The following is a 16,862-nucleotide window of genomic DNA, read 5'->3' on the forward strand; positions in this document are numbered from 1 at the left end:
AGAAGCAGGAGGAGGAGATGATATCCAGAAATGTTACAATTCAGGTTTAGTGGTTTATTGTTGGTCCCCTGCTTACTCTGCTTACAATTAGCCAGAGATGCACAACCTCGAACATTTAAAAGAGAACACTGAGGGGCCAGGTGGTGGTGCCCCTGGTTAAGAGCACATGTTACAGTGTGCTCAAGGACCCAGGTTTGAGCCCCCGGTCCCCACCTGCAGGGCGGGAAGCTTTGCAAGTGGTGAAGCAGGGCTGCGGGTGTCTCTCTGTCTCTCTCCCTCTCTATCTCTTCTGACCCTCTCGATTTCTGCCTGTCTCTATCCAGTAAATAAAGATAATAAAAAATTAAAATAAAATTAATTTAAAAAGAACACTGTGGCTTGAGTCTATCAGTGACATAGTTATAAAATACACTTCACTCCTCAGCTTTGTCCTTGATTAAAGTGTCTTCTTAGAAGACATGAAAACCAGAGTTCTGGTCCCAACAACAAAGAATTTAAACCAATCATTCCGTATATAAAAGGAAAAGAAAAGCCGCTGTAACAGAAAGTGTGGTTTATAAAAAACATTATCTTGTAGATGGCTAGTGAGAATTGTTACAATACTTTTGGCAATAATTTGACAATTTGAATCAAAAAGCACTAAAAATTTGCATGCCATGTTATGTATATTTAAGAATCGATCACAAGGATGTAACCAAATTAAAATGTGGGGGGGGAGAATGTGACCTAGGAGATAGCACAGTGGAAGGAAAATTCAAGGTCCATCACAAGCATCACAGACAGTCACATGCCATTAGTAAACAAAGATTTCTTTAAAGGTCAGCGAGGTGTATGTATACAGATCTGTGCAATCTCATTGACTGCGATTAGAAAAAAAATCTAAATGTTCAGGCATGGAGAGTGATTAAATTATGTCACATTAACATGAATACGTTCTACATGCATTTTAAATCTTGGTTATTAAGAATACACAGCAATATAAAATTGTTTTATGTTAAATGAAAAATTGGGAATATAAAATACAATTACAGTCTGATTACAGCTATGCAAAAATCTACACAGAAAGTCACACTAGAAAGAAACACATTAAAAAGATAATAATGGTTAAATTAAGATGACAGGAGTATGGGTGATTTTATTTTGTCAATTTTCTGTAATATAATTTCATGTTTCTATCATTGTGATTAAGTGAATATAATTTCTTTTGAGAACTGTAAAATTACAACACTACTACTTAATAACATTAAAATTAATAAATCCTCTATTGTTTTTGCTAAGATTAAAAACAATGAACATTAAATTCTTAAACTCCATTTGCTTCTAAGAGTTATTTTCCAGTAATACAGAAATAAGGAGCTGAATAATTTTCTGGTAAAGAGTGACACTCTGTGGAGAAACAAAAGATGAAATATAATTCACACCTCATTTCTTTAACTGCTTTCCATTAGCTTAACAATAAAAAAAGAAAATACAACATGGATAAAATCAGAATAAATCCATAATAGTCTAAGGGAAATTTATGTAAACAAATAAAGTTGACATGGAAAACCCAGCTTCAGAGATGGGTCACAGGCTGAGTATATGCCTTGCATGCATAAGGCCCTAGACTCAAGCCCTGGTATTTCACAGACACAACAGAGACAATGACAAACAGAACATCATAAAAGGCAAAAACAGTGTTCAGGGAAATGGTTCATCTGATTTGCATGCTTGAGTTTCGGGATTTGATCCACAACACTGCATGTACTGGAGTGGTGTTTTGGTTCGTTTTCTCTCTCTCTCTCTCTCTCTCACTCTCCCTTATGTGAAACTCTCATTCATATGTAATAAATAAGTTACATAAAATAACAACTCCAATGGAACATAATTAGGTAATGCAGGGGTGATAAAGGCAAGGATTATGAATAATTGAACCTACTCTTTTCAGTCTGAACGTGCTTGAATTATGTTTCCTGGGATAATAAGCATCTAAGAACAGCCATGTATGTCAGAATATTGATAACTATAACTGTGACATCATTACACAACCTCGCAGCACTCACAAATCAATTTAGAATAAAATATTGTGTGTGCCAATGAATTCACTCAAGCACACATATGCCTACCATTTGAAGATTTTTCAAATCAAATATAATAAACAGAACAGAGATAGAGGTGGTTTTACACAGAGAAAATACCCTTTAAAACTTGAGAATAGCCAAGAAGGATTCAGAGGACATAGTGGGGGTTGTATTGTTATATGGGAAACTGGGGAATGTTATGCATGTACAAACTATTGTATTTACTGTTGAATGTAAAACATTAATTCCCCAATAAAAGAAAAAAGAAAAAAAAAAGAAAAGAAAAACTTGAGAATAGGACCAAATAATAAAAATTATGCAAAAGACTATCATGACTGGGGATCCAATATCCCAGATTCAGTCCTTGGCTCAACTATAAGCCAGACCTGAGCAGTGTTCTCGTTAAATAAATAATTAAATAAATAAACAGTTAAAAGCACAAAGCACACTGAATTCACATCAAACTGGTATATATAAGAGATGATAATGTTTTAATGTTCCTGATGTTGAAATTTATAACAGAAAACACATGTAAAGAATGAAGTCACCAAATTTTTTTTTCTTTTTAAAATCCAACAAACTGGGAATGAGTGGGGTTGAGTGCACATGCTACAATGCACAAGCACCCAGGTTCCAGCCCCCCAGACCACCTGCAGGGGGAAAGCTTTGCAAGTGGTAAGGCAGTTCTTCAGGTATCTCTTTGTCTCTCTTCCTCTCTACCTCCCCTTGCCCCCTCGATTTCAGACTGTCTCTATACAATAAATAAGTAAAGATAATAAAAATCATCTAATCCATATCTCCTAATCCATATCAAATAATATTGCATCTGCCGATCGCAACCTAATCAACATAATGATTGCCACCTCATCATGCTTCAGCTCAGACTGTGTCCAGAGACTTCAGGTGTGGAATGACAACCCTTCAGCTTCATTACTCGGGTGAGACCTTTCCTTTCATAGTATTATCTAATTCCATCCCAGGTGGATCACTTTCTAACAAAGTCCCAAAACCTAGATATACACCAGGTTCTGTGAGAGAGATCATATGTTCACACATATCCATAAACTAGTGAAAAATATACACCTGAAAACAGAAGTATACTAGAGTTTGCAGTGAGTAACCCCCCCAACACTTCCTCTCCACTATTCCAACCTTTGGGTCCATAATTGCTCAACAATTTGTTTGGCTTTGTATGTTAACTCTCTTTTCAGCCACCAGGTTCCAGATGCCATCAGGATGCCGGCCAGGCTTCCCTGGACTGAAGACCCCACCAATATGTCCTGGAGCTCAGCTTCCCCAGAGACACACCCTACTAGGGAAAGAGAGAGGCAGACTGGGAGTATGGACTGACCAGTCAACGCCCATGTTCAGCGGGGAAGCAATTACAGAAGCCAGACCTTCCACCTTCTGCAACCCACAATGACCCTGGGTCCATGCTCCCAGAGGAATAGAGAATGGGAAAGCTATCAGGGGAGGGGGTGGGATATGGAGATTGGGTGGTGGGAATTGTGTGGAGTTGTACCCCTCCTACCCTATGGTTTTGTTAATTTATCCTTTCTTAAATAAAAAATAAATTTTTAAAAAATGATCTAATCCAAAAAAATCAAAGCAAATTGTCTTAGCAGCCAGGGAAATAGCACAGCAAGTAGAACACAAGCCCTGCTTGCCTAAGACTCCTAGTTTGAACCCGACACCAAATGCACAATTATGATATCTGGCTTCTCTCCTCATATGAAACTTTATTTCACATGGAATAAGTTAGGTTTTTTTTTTTTTATGAGAAAGATAGGAGGAGAGAGAACGAACCAGACATCACTCTGGCACATGTGCTGCCGGGGATCGAACTCGGAACCTCATAATTGAGAGTCTAAAGCTTTATTATCACTGCACCACCTCCCGGACCACACATAAGTTAGTTTTGTTTTTTTTTAAGAATTTGCTTTAGCAATAATTTTCCAATTAAATTTCAAAATACAAAAAGCTTTATCAAAGAAAACTTCATTCCATGATACATGTCTACTTCTAGGTAGATAAAAGTGGGACAGAAATATGTCTTGCACATCACCTGTTCTTATAACTTTATTTTTGATGAAAAATAATTGATATGTAACATTGTAGTAATTTTAAATGTACCCAGTGTATTTTTCTACTTCCATTAAAAGCCATTGCCATATCCTTGTAAATGACCAGTATAGAGGTTAAGGGAAGTTACTGAAGTCACTCACACTACCTGGGCTTCCTCCCTCCCCCCAGAGTTTAGCTGCATGATCTGGGACAAATGATTGAATTTCTTGGCACCTCAGCTTGTGTATCTGTGAAGTCATAAGGACAAAAATCATAGCGCACTACTTTGTGGAAATGTTAGTAGAATTAAATTAATAACTTAGGGGCTGGTCAAGTAGCACAGTAGTTTACACAACAGAGTGTCATGCCTGGAGGCTCCTGAGGGCCTAGGTTTAATCCCAGTCACCACCATAAGCCAGAGCTAAGCAGTGTTCTGGAAAAAAAAAAAAAAAACAACTAAGTTTGTTGCCTCGATAACTAAAAGCTATTGAATGGGTGACTGAGGCAAACTCTGTGTCCACTCAAGAACCTATAGACATTATTAGAGAATCAGTGTCTCCTTTAAAGAGACCAGAAGACAAAAGAAGTCTACAACCACCATTAGAATATACAGAAATGTTGGGTGAGGGTAAATAGCATAATGATTATGCAAAGAGATTCTCACACCTGAAGCTCCAAAGTCCCATCTTCAATCCCCCTGCACCACCATAAGCCAGAGCTGAGCAGTGCTCTGATATTTCTCTCTGTGTCTTTCTTTCTCTGCATCTCTCTAAAAAATAATAAATAAAATAAAATACTTAAAAAAAAATTTTTTAAAGAATATACAGAAATGCAGGTCCAGTATATTAGTAGTGTTCTCTGGTTGCTGTAACAAATCACCACAAACTTGTGGTTAAAACAAAAAACTTAACTCTCTCACAGATCTGGTGGTACAGGGAATTGAACCTGGGACATCAGACCTTCAGGGATGCAAATCTTTTGCCTGACCATTATGCTGTCTTCCCTAGTCTCCAAAGAACTATTACACAAAGCTGAATGATAAATGACAGGTCAATTATATGTGGCACTAGGGCAAAGATTTTAAAGCCTATCATAGTTAATAAATACAAATAGGGTTAGTCTCATATACTGAGAAAAAAATGCATACAAGTCTATTTACTTATAAATCAAATAAAAGAAGCCGGGCAGTAGCACAGTGGGTGGGTTAAGCGCACATGGCGCAAAGCGCAAGGACCGGTTGAGATCCCTGTTTGAGCCGCTGGCTCCCCACCTGCAGGGGAGCTGCTTCACAGGTGGTGAAGCAGGTCTGCAGGTATCTCTCTGTCTCTCTTCCTCTCTATCTCCCCCTTATCTCTCAATTTCTCTGTCTCTATCCAATAACAAATAAATAAATAAATATTTTTTTAAAAACAATTTGCAAAAAAAATTTTTTTTAAAAGATTTGAAAAAAAAAAAGAAGAAGTCTTAAAGAGGGACTGGGATGTGACACGCCCAGTAACACACACACACCTTACAGCGCACAAGGACCTTGGTTCAAACTCCTGCCCCAACCTACAGGGGGGAAGCTTTATGAGTGGTGAAGGCAGGTCTTCTCCCTCTCTATCTCCCCTTTCCCTCTCAATTTCTCTCTGTCTTAGCAAATAAAAGGAGAAAAGGAAAGAAAGAAAGAAAGAAAGAAAGAAAGAAAGAAAGAAAGAGAAAGAAAGAATGAATAAATGAAAGGGAGGAAGGGAGGAAGGAAGAAAAAGAAAGAGAGAGAAAAGAGGGGAAGGGAAGGGAAAGAAGAATAAGGGAGGAGGGGAAGTGAGGAGAAAAATGGTTGCCAGAAGTGGTAGATTCATTGTGGAGCAGCCAAGTCCCAGTGATAACCCTAATGGCAATCAAAAAAAAAAAGCAGGGGGAGGAACAGAAGGAGGACAAGGGAGGAGGAGGAGAAGGAAGAGCAGGAAAAGAAGGAAGTCTTAGAAGGTACATAGACACACAAAATTGGACAGTTTGAAAGACATCCCTTTATTTTTTCTATGAATTTCATGTTTGAACCAAATTAACGCATTTTCTCTTTGGAAAAATTGAATCTTTAACTTGACAACCATATGGCACATAGGTGACACTTGCTGAACTTACATTTGGTGGTGCAGGAGGTGGCGCAGTGGATAAAGCACTGGACTCTCAAGCATGAGGTCCTAGGTTTGGTCCCCAGCAGCACATGTACCAGAGTGATGTCTGGTTCTTCCTCTTTCTCCTTCTATCTTTCTCAGTAATAAATAAATACATTTTTAAACATTTAAACTTACATTTGTAGTTCATGGAGCCAATACAATGTTTTTGCCATGTTTCGCCCATCATTAAAATGTGGTGTTGGGACCCCATATAATTTAAACCTATGGAAATTTGGTGAATTATACTTTCGGTTCTTTGCTTCTCCTGTCAGAGGGAAAGAGAGCTTTTGACTTAAACAGCACAAATAATTTCATCTCTCAGAAACATTATTGAGAATGAGAGTAGGACAAAAATCGAAATGGTAGCATTGCAAACTTGGTTACTGATTATAGACACATTCATTGGTGGGACAAAAGTTCCTTTTTAAAAATTATTTGGGACAGAGGTAGATAGTATAATGGTTATGCAAAGAGAGTCTCATGCCTGAGTTCTCCCAAGTCCCAGGTTCAGTCCCCCACACCACCATAAGCCAGAGCTGAACAGTGCTCTGGTAAAAAATAAATAAATATTTATTTTCCTTTTCATAATCTTCATCTCTTCTTCTCTCCATCCCTTCTACTTCTCTGACTCTCCTCTTTCTTCCTTCCCTCATCTCCTTCTCTCTTCCTTTGTTCATCTTTCCACCCCTTCTTCTCTTGTGACAAAAGTTCTATTTGTTCACTGAGAAAATTTAGCATGTATTTCACAGTCTAGCCCTATGCCTTTTAACTTATTTATAAAGAGCCACATCAATTAATAGAGACAAACCCTAGTGAGACAGGTGCGAGAGGGACCAGGTGCTGGTGCACTCTGCCATGCACGCTGCCACGCACAAAGACCTGGGTTCGAGCCCTCGATCCCCATCTGCAGTGGGGACGTGTCATAAGTGGTGAAGCAGAGCTGCAGCTCTCTCTCTCTCCCTCTCTCTCTCTCTCTCTCTCTCCTAATCCTACCAAATATAAGAAAATTAAAACTAAAAGAGAGAGAGATATAGAGACCAATTCACTTGACCTGGCTCACCAGTTGAAGGAAAATGAGTACAGACTTCTCATATTTAGAACTATGATGAAGCTAGCCTTCATTTGCGGATGCTCACATAAATTTCTTTAACCTCTTGAAAAGAGGTTAAGAATTCAGTGCTTATAGGAGTTGGGCGGTAGCGCCGCAGTTAAGTGCACGTGGCACAAAGCGCAAAGATGGGCGTAAGGATCCCGGTTCAAGCCCCCGGCTCCCCACCTGCAGGGGAGTCGCTTCACAAGCCGTCAAGCAGGTCTGCGGGTGTCTGTCCTTCTCTCCTCCTCTCTGTCTTCCCTTTCTCTCTGACCTACCCAACAATGACGACAACAATGATAATTACAAGAATAAAACAATAAGGGCAACAAAAGGGAGTAAACAAATATTTTTTTTAATTTTAAAATTAAAAAAAAAGAATTCAGTGTACTAATTCCTTGATTTTTCTCATATATCATTATCTCCAGTATGACATTAGGGTAGATGATAAGAAGATAAGTAAAATATCCAAAGTCTAAAAGATAATAATGAGTGGGCTAGGATGTGAATTAAATCTACATTATTCAAGAAAAAAATGTGAACACAACCCTACGTGACATTTGAATAAAAGCAGTATTTTTAAACTTAAAACCAATGAAATATATCTGACATTTAACATTACTTAGCTTTTTTCACTTTGATTCTATTTCTACATTTTCTATACAGAATACGTAAGTATATGTGCCCCTGGTATCAGAGCTTCTGACCTTTTGAATAACAAGTAGTTATCATCTATCATCACTGAGTGCCAGGCTTTTAGCTTTACACACATTGTCCACTTTGTTACTCTTCATGTTTTGAATAGTATCATATCCTCAAGCCTAATGTCCATGAGAGGATACTTACCAGGATAGTGATCATTGTGAGAAACAATATACAGATCGTGCCCTTCTTTCCCTTCTTTAAATACTTCTTTGAAGGATTTTGGTGGATTCACCACTTCTCTAGCAGACATTTCTAAAGGGAGAATAAATGGAATCAGGTTTAAGATAATAGCCATCTACTTTAACGATGACTCTTTAGTCACTATCAGTCCACTCTATCAGCTGGGTCCCTAGTCAGGGAGTCCTGAGATTCCCAAAGAGACTTGATGGGCCTAGACCTCAAATAAATCCCTTTCTGCATTGTTACCGGTCATCTCTATCAGGAGCAACAAAATAGACCCCTTTGTGGGCCCCCATAGGACCTCGCCCTCAACTTGGATCAACAACAGTAGAGAATGTTCCATCCTCCGAAGGGAGGCTGGACAATATACTCTATGCTACATGTGAGGAAGATGGGTCCTGATACTGGGGCAGCTTGGAATGTTCCTACTCATGACCACAGAATGTGAGCTCAGATCTACAGGGATGCAGAGGTCACTCAGGCTCCTAAGCTGATTATGGGCCCTAGATCACATCAAATCGATGGGGTTTATAGTCAACAATATTTACACCCCTTTCCCATATTAGGGAGCTATTCTCTTCCCTGATCCAGCTTTCTGGTCCTTTTTCCAGTCATGACATCATCTCCCCAGACAATAACTTGGATCCACTGGCATAACAGATTTCAGGCTCAGGGGAAAAAAACAAAAAACACTAGTATAGCCACAGGCCCTTTGAAATAGAACTAAAATATGCCTACTAGCTCTCTACAAAATGGAGACACCCCCCCTTTTCTTCATCTGCACTAGTCCAGCCTTTAGCTCCATGACTGTTCAACAATTTATTTGGCTTTGTATGTTAACTCTCTTTTCAGCTACCAGGTTCCAGATGCTACCATGACGCCGACCAGACTTCCCTGGACAGACAATCCCACCAATGTATCCTGGAGCTCCGCTTCCCCAGAGCCCTGCCCCACTAGGGAAAGAGAGAGACAGGCTGGGAGTATGGATCCACCAGTCAACACCCATGTTCAGCGGGGAAGCAACGACAGAAGCCAGACCTTCCACCTTCTGCACCCCACAATGACCCTGGGTCCATACTCCCAGAGAGATAAAGAATAAGAAAGCTGGGGGTCGGCGGTAGCACAGCAGGTTGGTTAAGCGCACATGGCGCAAAGCGCAAGGACCCACAGGAGGATCCTGGTTCAAGCCCTTGACTCCCCACCTGCAGGAGGGTCGCTTCACAGGTGGTGAAGCAGGTCTGCAGGTATCTATCTATCTTTCTCTCCCCCCTCTCAGTCTCCCCTCCTCTCTCGATTTCTCTCTGTCCTATCCAACAACAACAGCAGCAATGATAACGACAATAATGACGACAACAAGGGCAACAAAGAGGGGGGGGAAATGGCCTCCAGGAGCAGTGGTTTCGTAGTGCAGGCACCCAGCCCCAGCAATAACGCTGGAGGCAAAAAAAAAGAATAGGAAAGCTATCAGGGGAGGGGATGGGATACGGAGTTCTGGTGGTGGGAACTGTGCAAAGCTGTACCCCTCTTATCCTATGGGTCAATGTTTCTTTTTTATAAATAAAAATTTTAAAAAAATATATAGCCATATACAAATAAGATTTACAGGGACTAGAATAAATGATGTGTGCTTTAAGCTAGTGGTCACTGTAGGAAGATGCAAAGTCAACATAAGTGAAGATCTATCAAAAAAGATAGTATGGGGCTAGGGAGATAGCTTAGCGTTAGAGCAGAGAGCTTGCATGCCTGAGATCCCAGGCTCAACCCTTGGCATTTGCGATACTATGAAATTTAACCTGAATGTCTTCCATTCCAAAATATACTTGTTCTTAACACAAAAAGAATAAATTTCTTGAAACAGCCTGATTGGGTACAGGAAGACAGAAAGGGAATTTAATTTCTCTAGATGATAAAGAAATAGAGGGCAACAAAAAGGAAATAAATAAATATTTTTTAAAATCTTTAAAAAGAAAGAAAGAGGGGGGTCAGGCGGTGGCGCAGTGGGTTGGACGCATGTGGCGCAAAGCGCAGGGACCAGAGTAGGGATCCCGGTTCGAGCCCCCGGCTCCCCACCTGCAGAGGAGTCGCTTCACAGGCGGTGAAGCAGGTCTGCACGTGTCTGTCTTTCTCTTCCCCTCTCTGTCTTCCCCTCCTCTCTCCATTTCTCTCTGTCCTATCCAACAACGAACAACATCAACAATGGCAATAATAATAACCACAATGAGGCTACAACAAGGGCAACAAAAGGGGGAAAAAATGGCCTCCAGAAGCGGTGGATTCATGGTGCAGGCACCGAGCCCAGCAATAATCCTAGAGGAAAAAAAAGAAAGAAAGAAAGAAAGAAAGAAAGGAAGGAAGGAAGGAAGGAAGAAAGGAAGAAAGAAAGAAAGAATCAGATGACCCCTGTTACAGGATCCCTGAAGAGAGAGGAAAGCAAGGCGAAATAATAGGAGGCAAACATGGAAAAAAAAAAAGCCCAACAAAATGGAAGAAGGTTGGAATCTCAGACTAATGGCCTGTGAGCAGTTCTATTAAAATTAAAATACTTGAATGTAAAACATTAATTCCCCAATAAAGAAATAAATTTTAAAAAATTAAAATACTACTGAGCGGCTTAGGGAGTGAGTGACTGGGGCACTGGACGTACAAGCATAAGGCTCCAAGTTTGATTACCAGCATCCCAGGTGCCAGAGTGATGCACTGGTTCCTTTATTTCTCTTCTCTCATCTTTTTGTTTCTTTTTTCAATTGCCAATTGTTGTTGGATAGGGCAGAGAGAATCGAGAGTGGAAGGGAAGACAGAGAGAGGGGAGAGAAAGACACTTGCAGACCTGCTTCACCGCTAGTGAAGCGACCCCCCCCCCCCTGCAGGTGGGGAGCTGGGGCTTGAACCGGGATCCTTCCTGGAGCATTTTTTTTTAATATTTATTTTATTTATTTATTCCCTTTTGTTGCCCTTGTTGTTTTATTGTTGTAGTTATTATTGTTGTTGTCGTTGTTGGATAGGACAGAGAGAAATGGAGAGAGGAGGGGAAGACAGAGAGGGGGAGAGAAAGATAAACACCTGCAGACCTGCTTCACCGCCTGTGAAGTGACTCCCCTGCAGGTGGGGAGCCGGGGCTGGAACCGGGATCCTTATGTGGGTCCTTGTGGTATGCGCCACCTGCACTTAGCCCGCTGCGCCACCGCCGACTCCCCCTGGAGCATATTTTTATACATGGCGGCAAGTGGTAGTCCTATTTCATTCTTCTGCATGTCTAAACCCAATTTTCCCAGAAACATTTGTTGAAGATTCTCCTTTATCTACTTGATAGTTTGGGTCTCTTGTCAAAAATGACTTGCCCTTAGGCATAGGTTTGATCATTACTTTTAAAGAGTAATTTGCTTTGGAATGAGAGACAGAACCAGAGCACCACTTCAGCAAACTCCATGCCTGGTATCAAATTTAGGACCTTACACCTACAAGTCCTACACTCTCCCACTGAGACATCTCCCTAGAATTTTCTTCATCATCTTCTATTCTTTTTTCTTTTCTTTTTTAACTAAAGGAGAGAGAGACACCAAAGCGTCCTCCTGCCGTAAGTGGCTCTCTATCTTTGTCTTGTTTTTACAGAGTGCAGGAATCTAATTCAGGTCTCATACATGAAAGGCACATGCCATCCACTAAACTACCTCCCTGGCCCAATCACTCAACTTTCATTTTATAAAAGTTTTTTGTTTGGTTGGTTTTTTGTTTTTGTTTGGTTTGGTTTGGTTTGGTTTGGTTTTAAACAAGATAGAGACCAGACCACTGTTTAGCTCTAGCATATCATGGTGTCAAAGATTAAATCTGGAGACTCAAGCATTCAAGTCCCATGCTGCTAACATTTCTGAAAAGTCCTTTACACTGTTATCAAATATAATATCAACACAACATTCATTCATACATTTAAGCCCAGTGCTCTAGCCAATATGTCACGATGTCAGCCCTCAGGACCACAGTATATTTCCAATCTGTCAGCCCTCAGGACCACAGTATATTTCCAATCTGTCAGCCCTCAGGACCACAGTATATCTCCAATCTGTCGCCCTCAGGACCACAGTATATCTCCAATCTGCTTTTCTAAAGAGACTTATTTTACTACTCGTACCCACTCACCCCGCTCCTTAACCACCACCACCAACACCCCTTCTTTTTCCACTACCTCTGATACTCGCTGTCCCAAATGTTGTATTGAGTACATCTAGGCCTTTAGGTAATCCTGGGGTTTGATCATAAGATCTCCCTAGGGGTGCCCGTTGATTGGTGAAATATATTGATTCCTTTTTCTCTTTAACTTTCTGTTGAAATGATGTAATAGGCTGTGGATTTATTAATGCATCCGCCTAGAAGAGACATACAAAGCACAATGTAACAAAAACAGAAGACCAAATCCTGAAACTGATCAATAGCTAAGAGAATATGATTTTGAAAAAAAAAAAATTATCACTAGCTCTGTTCATCTTCAAATGAACTATCAGAACTGCGGCAATGAGTCTGAAGTAGACCTGAACATGAATTTTCAATAGGGATTAAAGTGCTCTACGGGGTTAAAAGTTTCATGAGGATCACTCCTCAGTTACTTGAATCAAATATTCCAAGGAAGTAGGGATGACAAGCACCAGAATAAAGTTATTTCCACAAGCGCTCTTCAGACATGTAAACCAGATCTTCTGTAGCAAGACAGTCCATTCACTCCATAACAGGTAACATTTAGACTCCAGCTAAAACTCAATGCATGTGGAATCCCACTAGGTAGTAATTACCCAGACTTTGTTCTCTCTGCTCCCTAACAAAACCTGAGAGACTTTCTCTTAATTTGTGAAAATGAAGTACAACTTTTCTTTTAATAATGAGGAGAGACTATATAGTTTATGGCTTCAAGCATTAATTTCTCTACACTCTTGGTTGATACTCCCTGACTTTTTCTTTACTATTCAACATGAAGGGTGAAAAAAATTAAGACTAAAATGGATGAGTCTGCTGTACCTCATTTATTTCATTTTCACCTTGGTATTTTTTCATGATGGAAAAAGAAGAGAAAAGAAAAATTACCAGAATTGAATGTGTTGATCCTATTCCATGTGTCAAATATGGCGCAATTTGGGGATCGTTTGCTCTGCCATAAAACACTCTTTTAGCTCCCACAGGTGGGTGTCTGAAGTTGTAAAACTTTTTCACCTCAGGTGGGGTAGTGAGCTACAAACAGTGGAACAAGAAAACAGAACTATAAAGGATGGCTTTTAAAATACTAGTGGGACTGATTTCTAATAATCAAAGCACACCTTTTAGATAGAGGTAAGAAGATGGCAAACCACAGACACAAATAGTGTTAATTTCCTTATAAATGATCTAAGCCAATGAACTGGCAAGAAAACTAACCTTTAAATTCAGTGAAAAGACCTATCAGAGGGGATGGGGGGGAAAAGGAATAGGAGGGCTTCATTATGGTATGGCACTGGAACTTTGGTGGTTAATTGTGGTAAGTCTTACACAGAGATAGAGGTATAAACCTATATCCATGAAATCTTACAGCATTATAAGCCAATGTTAAGTCAATAAAAATACATTGTTAACTTCCTAAAAATGGGGGAGGGGTAGAAGTAAACAACCTGTTTTAAAGGTTATATTTTTTTAAATAGCCTTTGGTGTACTGCCCCAAAGTAAAAGACGCTGGGGTAGGCAGGTGGAGGGTTGAAGTCCTGGAACGTGATGGCAGAGGAGGACCTAGAGGGGTTGAATTGTTAAGTGGAAAACTGAGAAATGTTACACATGTACAGACTACTGTATTTTACTATTGACTGTAAGCCATTAATCCCCCAATAAAGAAGAAAATAGTCATGTAGTCAATAAGCATACCTTAGCTACTGAATAAGCACGCAATAGAAAATAAGTGCTTGGGGGTCGGGCGCTAGCGCAGCGGGTTAACGAATGTGGCGCAAAACGCAGGGACCCGCATAAGGATCCCGGTTCGAGCCCCGGCTCCCCACCTGCAGGGGAGTCGCTTCACAGACGGTGAAGCAGGTCTGCAGGTGTCTGTCTTTCTCTCCCCCTCTGTCTTCCCCTCCTCTCTCCATTTCTCTCTGTCCTATCCAACAACAATGACATCAGTAACTACAACAATTAAACAAGGGCAACAAAAGGGAATAAATAAATAAATAAATAAATATTGTTAAATATTTTAAAAAATGGCATTTTATGTTACTGTGACAAAAGACTCTAATGTCAGAGGACCTAGTGGGGGTTACATAGTTATGTGGAAAACTGAGAAATGTTATGCATGTACAAACTATTGTATTTACTGTTGATTGTAAACATTAATCCCCTAATAAAGAAAAAATAATCAAAATGAAAACAAGCTCTGGTTGATAGTGCCCATGAGCCAGATACTCCCTACTCCTATCTAAATCAGTAGCAGGCCTCAAAATACAATAGAGAATTCAAATTAACCATATTAATTTACTGACTATATTCAGTGCATATAGAATATATGAGTTCATAAAGAATGCTGAGACTTGTCCATATTACAATATTCACATGCAACATAAAAACATAAGTACAAATAAATACAAAAAAAAAAAAGCTCACCCTGGGAAGTTTTTCAGTCAAGCAGTTTGCAACTCGGTATCCCACAGGAATAACTTTCCCTGCCTAAATGGGGGAAAACAATACATGAGTTTTGTCCGGGTAGAGAGGAGGGGCCTTTTAGAGAAGGGGCTCTGTTTAAATGTGTCCCATGCTTCTAGAACTGCAACTACTTACAATTATCCATACTACATAGAATTTAGAAAAAAATTATCAAAGAGAAAATTTTAATTGAGCTCAATACATATTATAAACATTAAATGTCATATATATATATATATATATTTTTTTTTTTTTTTTACAGTGCCACGGCATTACACATACACAATTTCAACATTTTAGGGTTGACCTTTTCCATTCATATAGAGGGAAAGACAGTGGGAAAGAAAGACAGAAACACCACACGACACTGGAGTTCCCCCTGGCATCAGGCTACTTCCATGTTGCCAGGGCTCAAACCTGGACTGAGTGCATTGCATGATGGGTGTTATACCTGGTCAGCTAGCCTCAGGTCCCTATTTGCTGACTGTTTTTTTTTTAATTATATATAAATTTTTTTTTGCTGACTGTCTTAACAGTACTAACATTGTGATTGTTTTAATATTTTTATAATTTTTATATTTATTTATTTTCCCTTCTGTTGCCTTTGTTTTTCATTGTTGTAGTTACTATTGTTGTCGTCGTCATTGTTGGGTAGGACAGAGAGAAATGGAGAGAGGAGGGGAAGACAGAGGGGGAGAGAAAGACAGACACCTGCAGACCTGCTTCACGGCCTGTGAAGCGACTCCCCTGCAGGTGGGGAGCCGGGGGCTTGAACCAGGGTCTTTACGCCGGTCCTTGCGCTTTGCGCCATGTGTGCTTAACCCGCTGCGCTACCGCCCGACTCCAGCAGTACTAACATTGTGATCTTCCAATAGAGCGTATCAGTAGCATGCTAAGGAACTCAACTTTCCAAAAATAATCTTGTCATACTTCATATATTACTAGTTGCCCTATATTATGTGCCGTCCTCTATCTTTAACAAGGTGAGCATATAGCTTCATTAAGTTAAGCTCAGGATAAAGTGTCAGGGATCTTACAGTGTGTGGGGCTACATTCCCAGCAACACTGAGCGTTTGGCAGTAAGCAAGCATCTCACTCTGGGCCCCGACCCTTCAGTGAGCAGCCCAGTCTCTCCAGGCTTTGTTCACTTGACTTTGGCCTTATCTGTCTCTACTTTACTCAAGACAAAGATTATGACTTTCATCCCCAGGAGAGCACTTCTCTACTTCTGCTTTATCTGCTTCTAGACAGCTGACAGTTATTTTTTACAAAGCATAAATTTGTTTTTTGTATAAAACTGAAAGACACTGCTCAAAGTTTTCTGGGTATAGTGTAAGGGAGCGGGGAGAATTAGGAAATCAGGAATGAGAAAAGCAGTGAGGGCCAGCGAAATACACAAGAATAGTACACCAGGGACTGGGGAGACAGCATCATGGTTCTGCAAAAGACTTTCATGCCTGAGGTTCTGAGGTCCCAGGTTCAGTCCCCAGCACCAGCATAAAGCAGAGCTGAACAGTACTCTGGTCTTTCTCTTGCTCTTTCTCTCTCTCATTAAAATAAAGATCAATTTAAAAAAAAAGAATAGTATACCAGATTTGCATGCCTGAGGCCTAGAGGTCCAGGTTCAATCCTTGGTAAATCTCTGTCCCTGCCCCTCCCCTTTTTTTTTAAGATTGTGTATTTTTTTTAAATAAAGGACCCAAAGTCCCAGGTTCAATCCCCCACACTACCATTAACCAGAGCTGAGCACTGCTCTGGTAAAATAAGAATAATAACAATAATAATAATGATGATAATAATAATAAAGTAAAAATAAAGGAAAGAGAGATTGAGAGCTGGGTGTATATATGAATGTGTATAGGCTGACAGGTGGGATGGATAGATTAAAAAATGGAAGGGTGACTGGGCAAACAAAAATACAGAGTTTTCAGTCAGACAAGTCATGACCTAATTTTATATGTT

At 40.0% G+C, this 16,862-nt stretch overlaps 1 protein-coding gene across 1 annotated transcript in view; it reads right to left on the bottom strand.

Annotated features, from left to right (window-relative positions):
* The window catches only part of EFHB (EF-hand domain family member B), a 52,075-nt gene that overhangs the window by 31,261 nt on the left and 3,952 nt on the right, over nucleotides 1-16,862 (bottom strand). The window contains exons 2-6 of the mRNA XM_007530028.3: nucleotides 14,862-14,924; nucleotides 13,329-13,472; nucleotides 12,439-12,619; nucleotides 8,220-8,330; nucleotides 6,419-6,548 (exon numbers count right to left, since the gene is read on the bottom strand). Coding sequence (XP_007530090.2) covers nucleotides 6,419-6,548; nucleotides 8,220-8,330; nucleotides 12,439-12,619; nucleotides 13,329-13,472; nucleotides 14,862-14,924 — 629 coding nt within the window. The remainder of the gene's footprint in view (nucleotides 1-6,418; nucleotides 6,549-8,219; nucleotides 8,331-12,438; nucleotides 12,620-13,328; nucleotides 13,473-14,861; nucleotides 14,925-16,862) is intronic.

This window comes from Erinaceus europaeus, chromosome 21 (genome assembly GCF_950295315.1).
Source record: "Erinaceus europaeus chromosome 21, mEriEur2.1, whole genome shotgun sequence".
Classification (NCBI taxonomy): Eukaryota; Metazoa; Chordata; class Mammalia; order Eulipotyphla; family Erinaceidae; genus Erinaceus; species Erinaceus europaeus.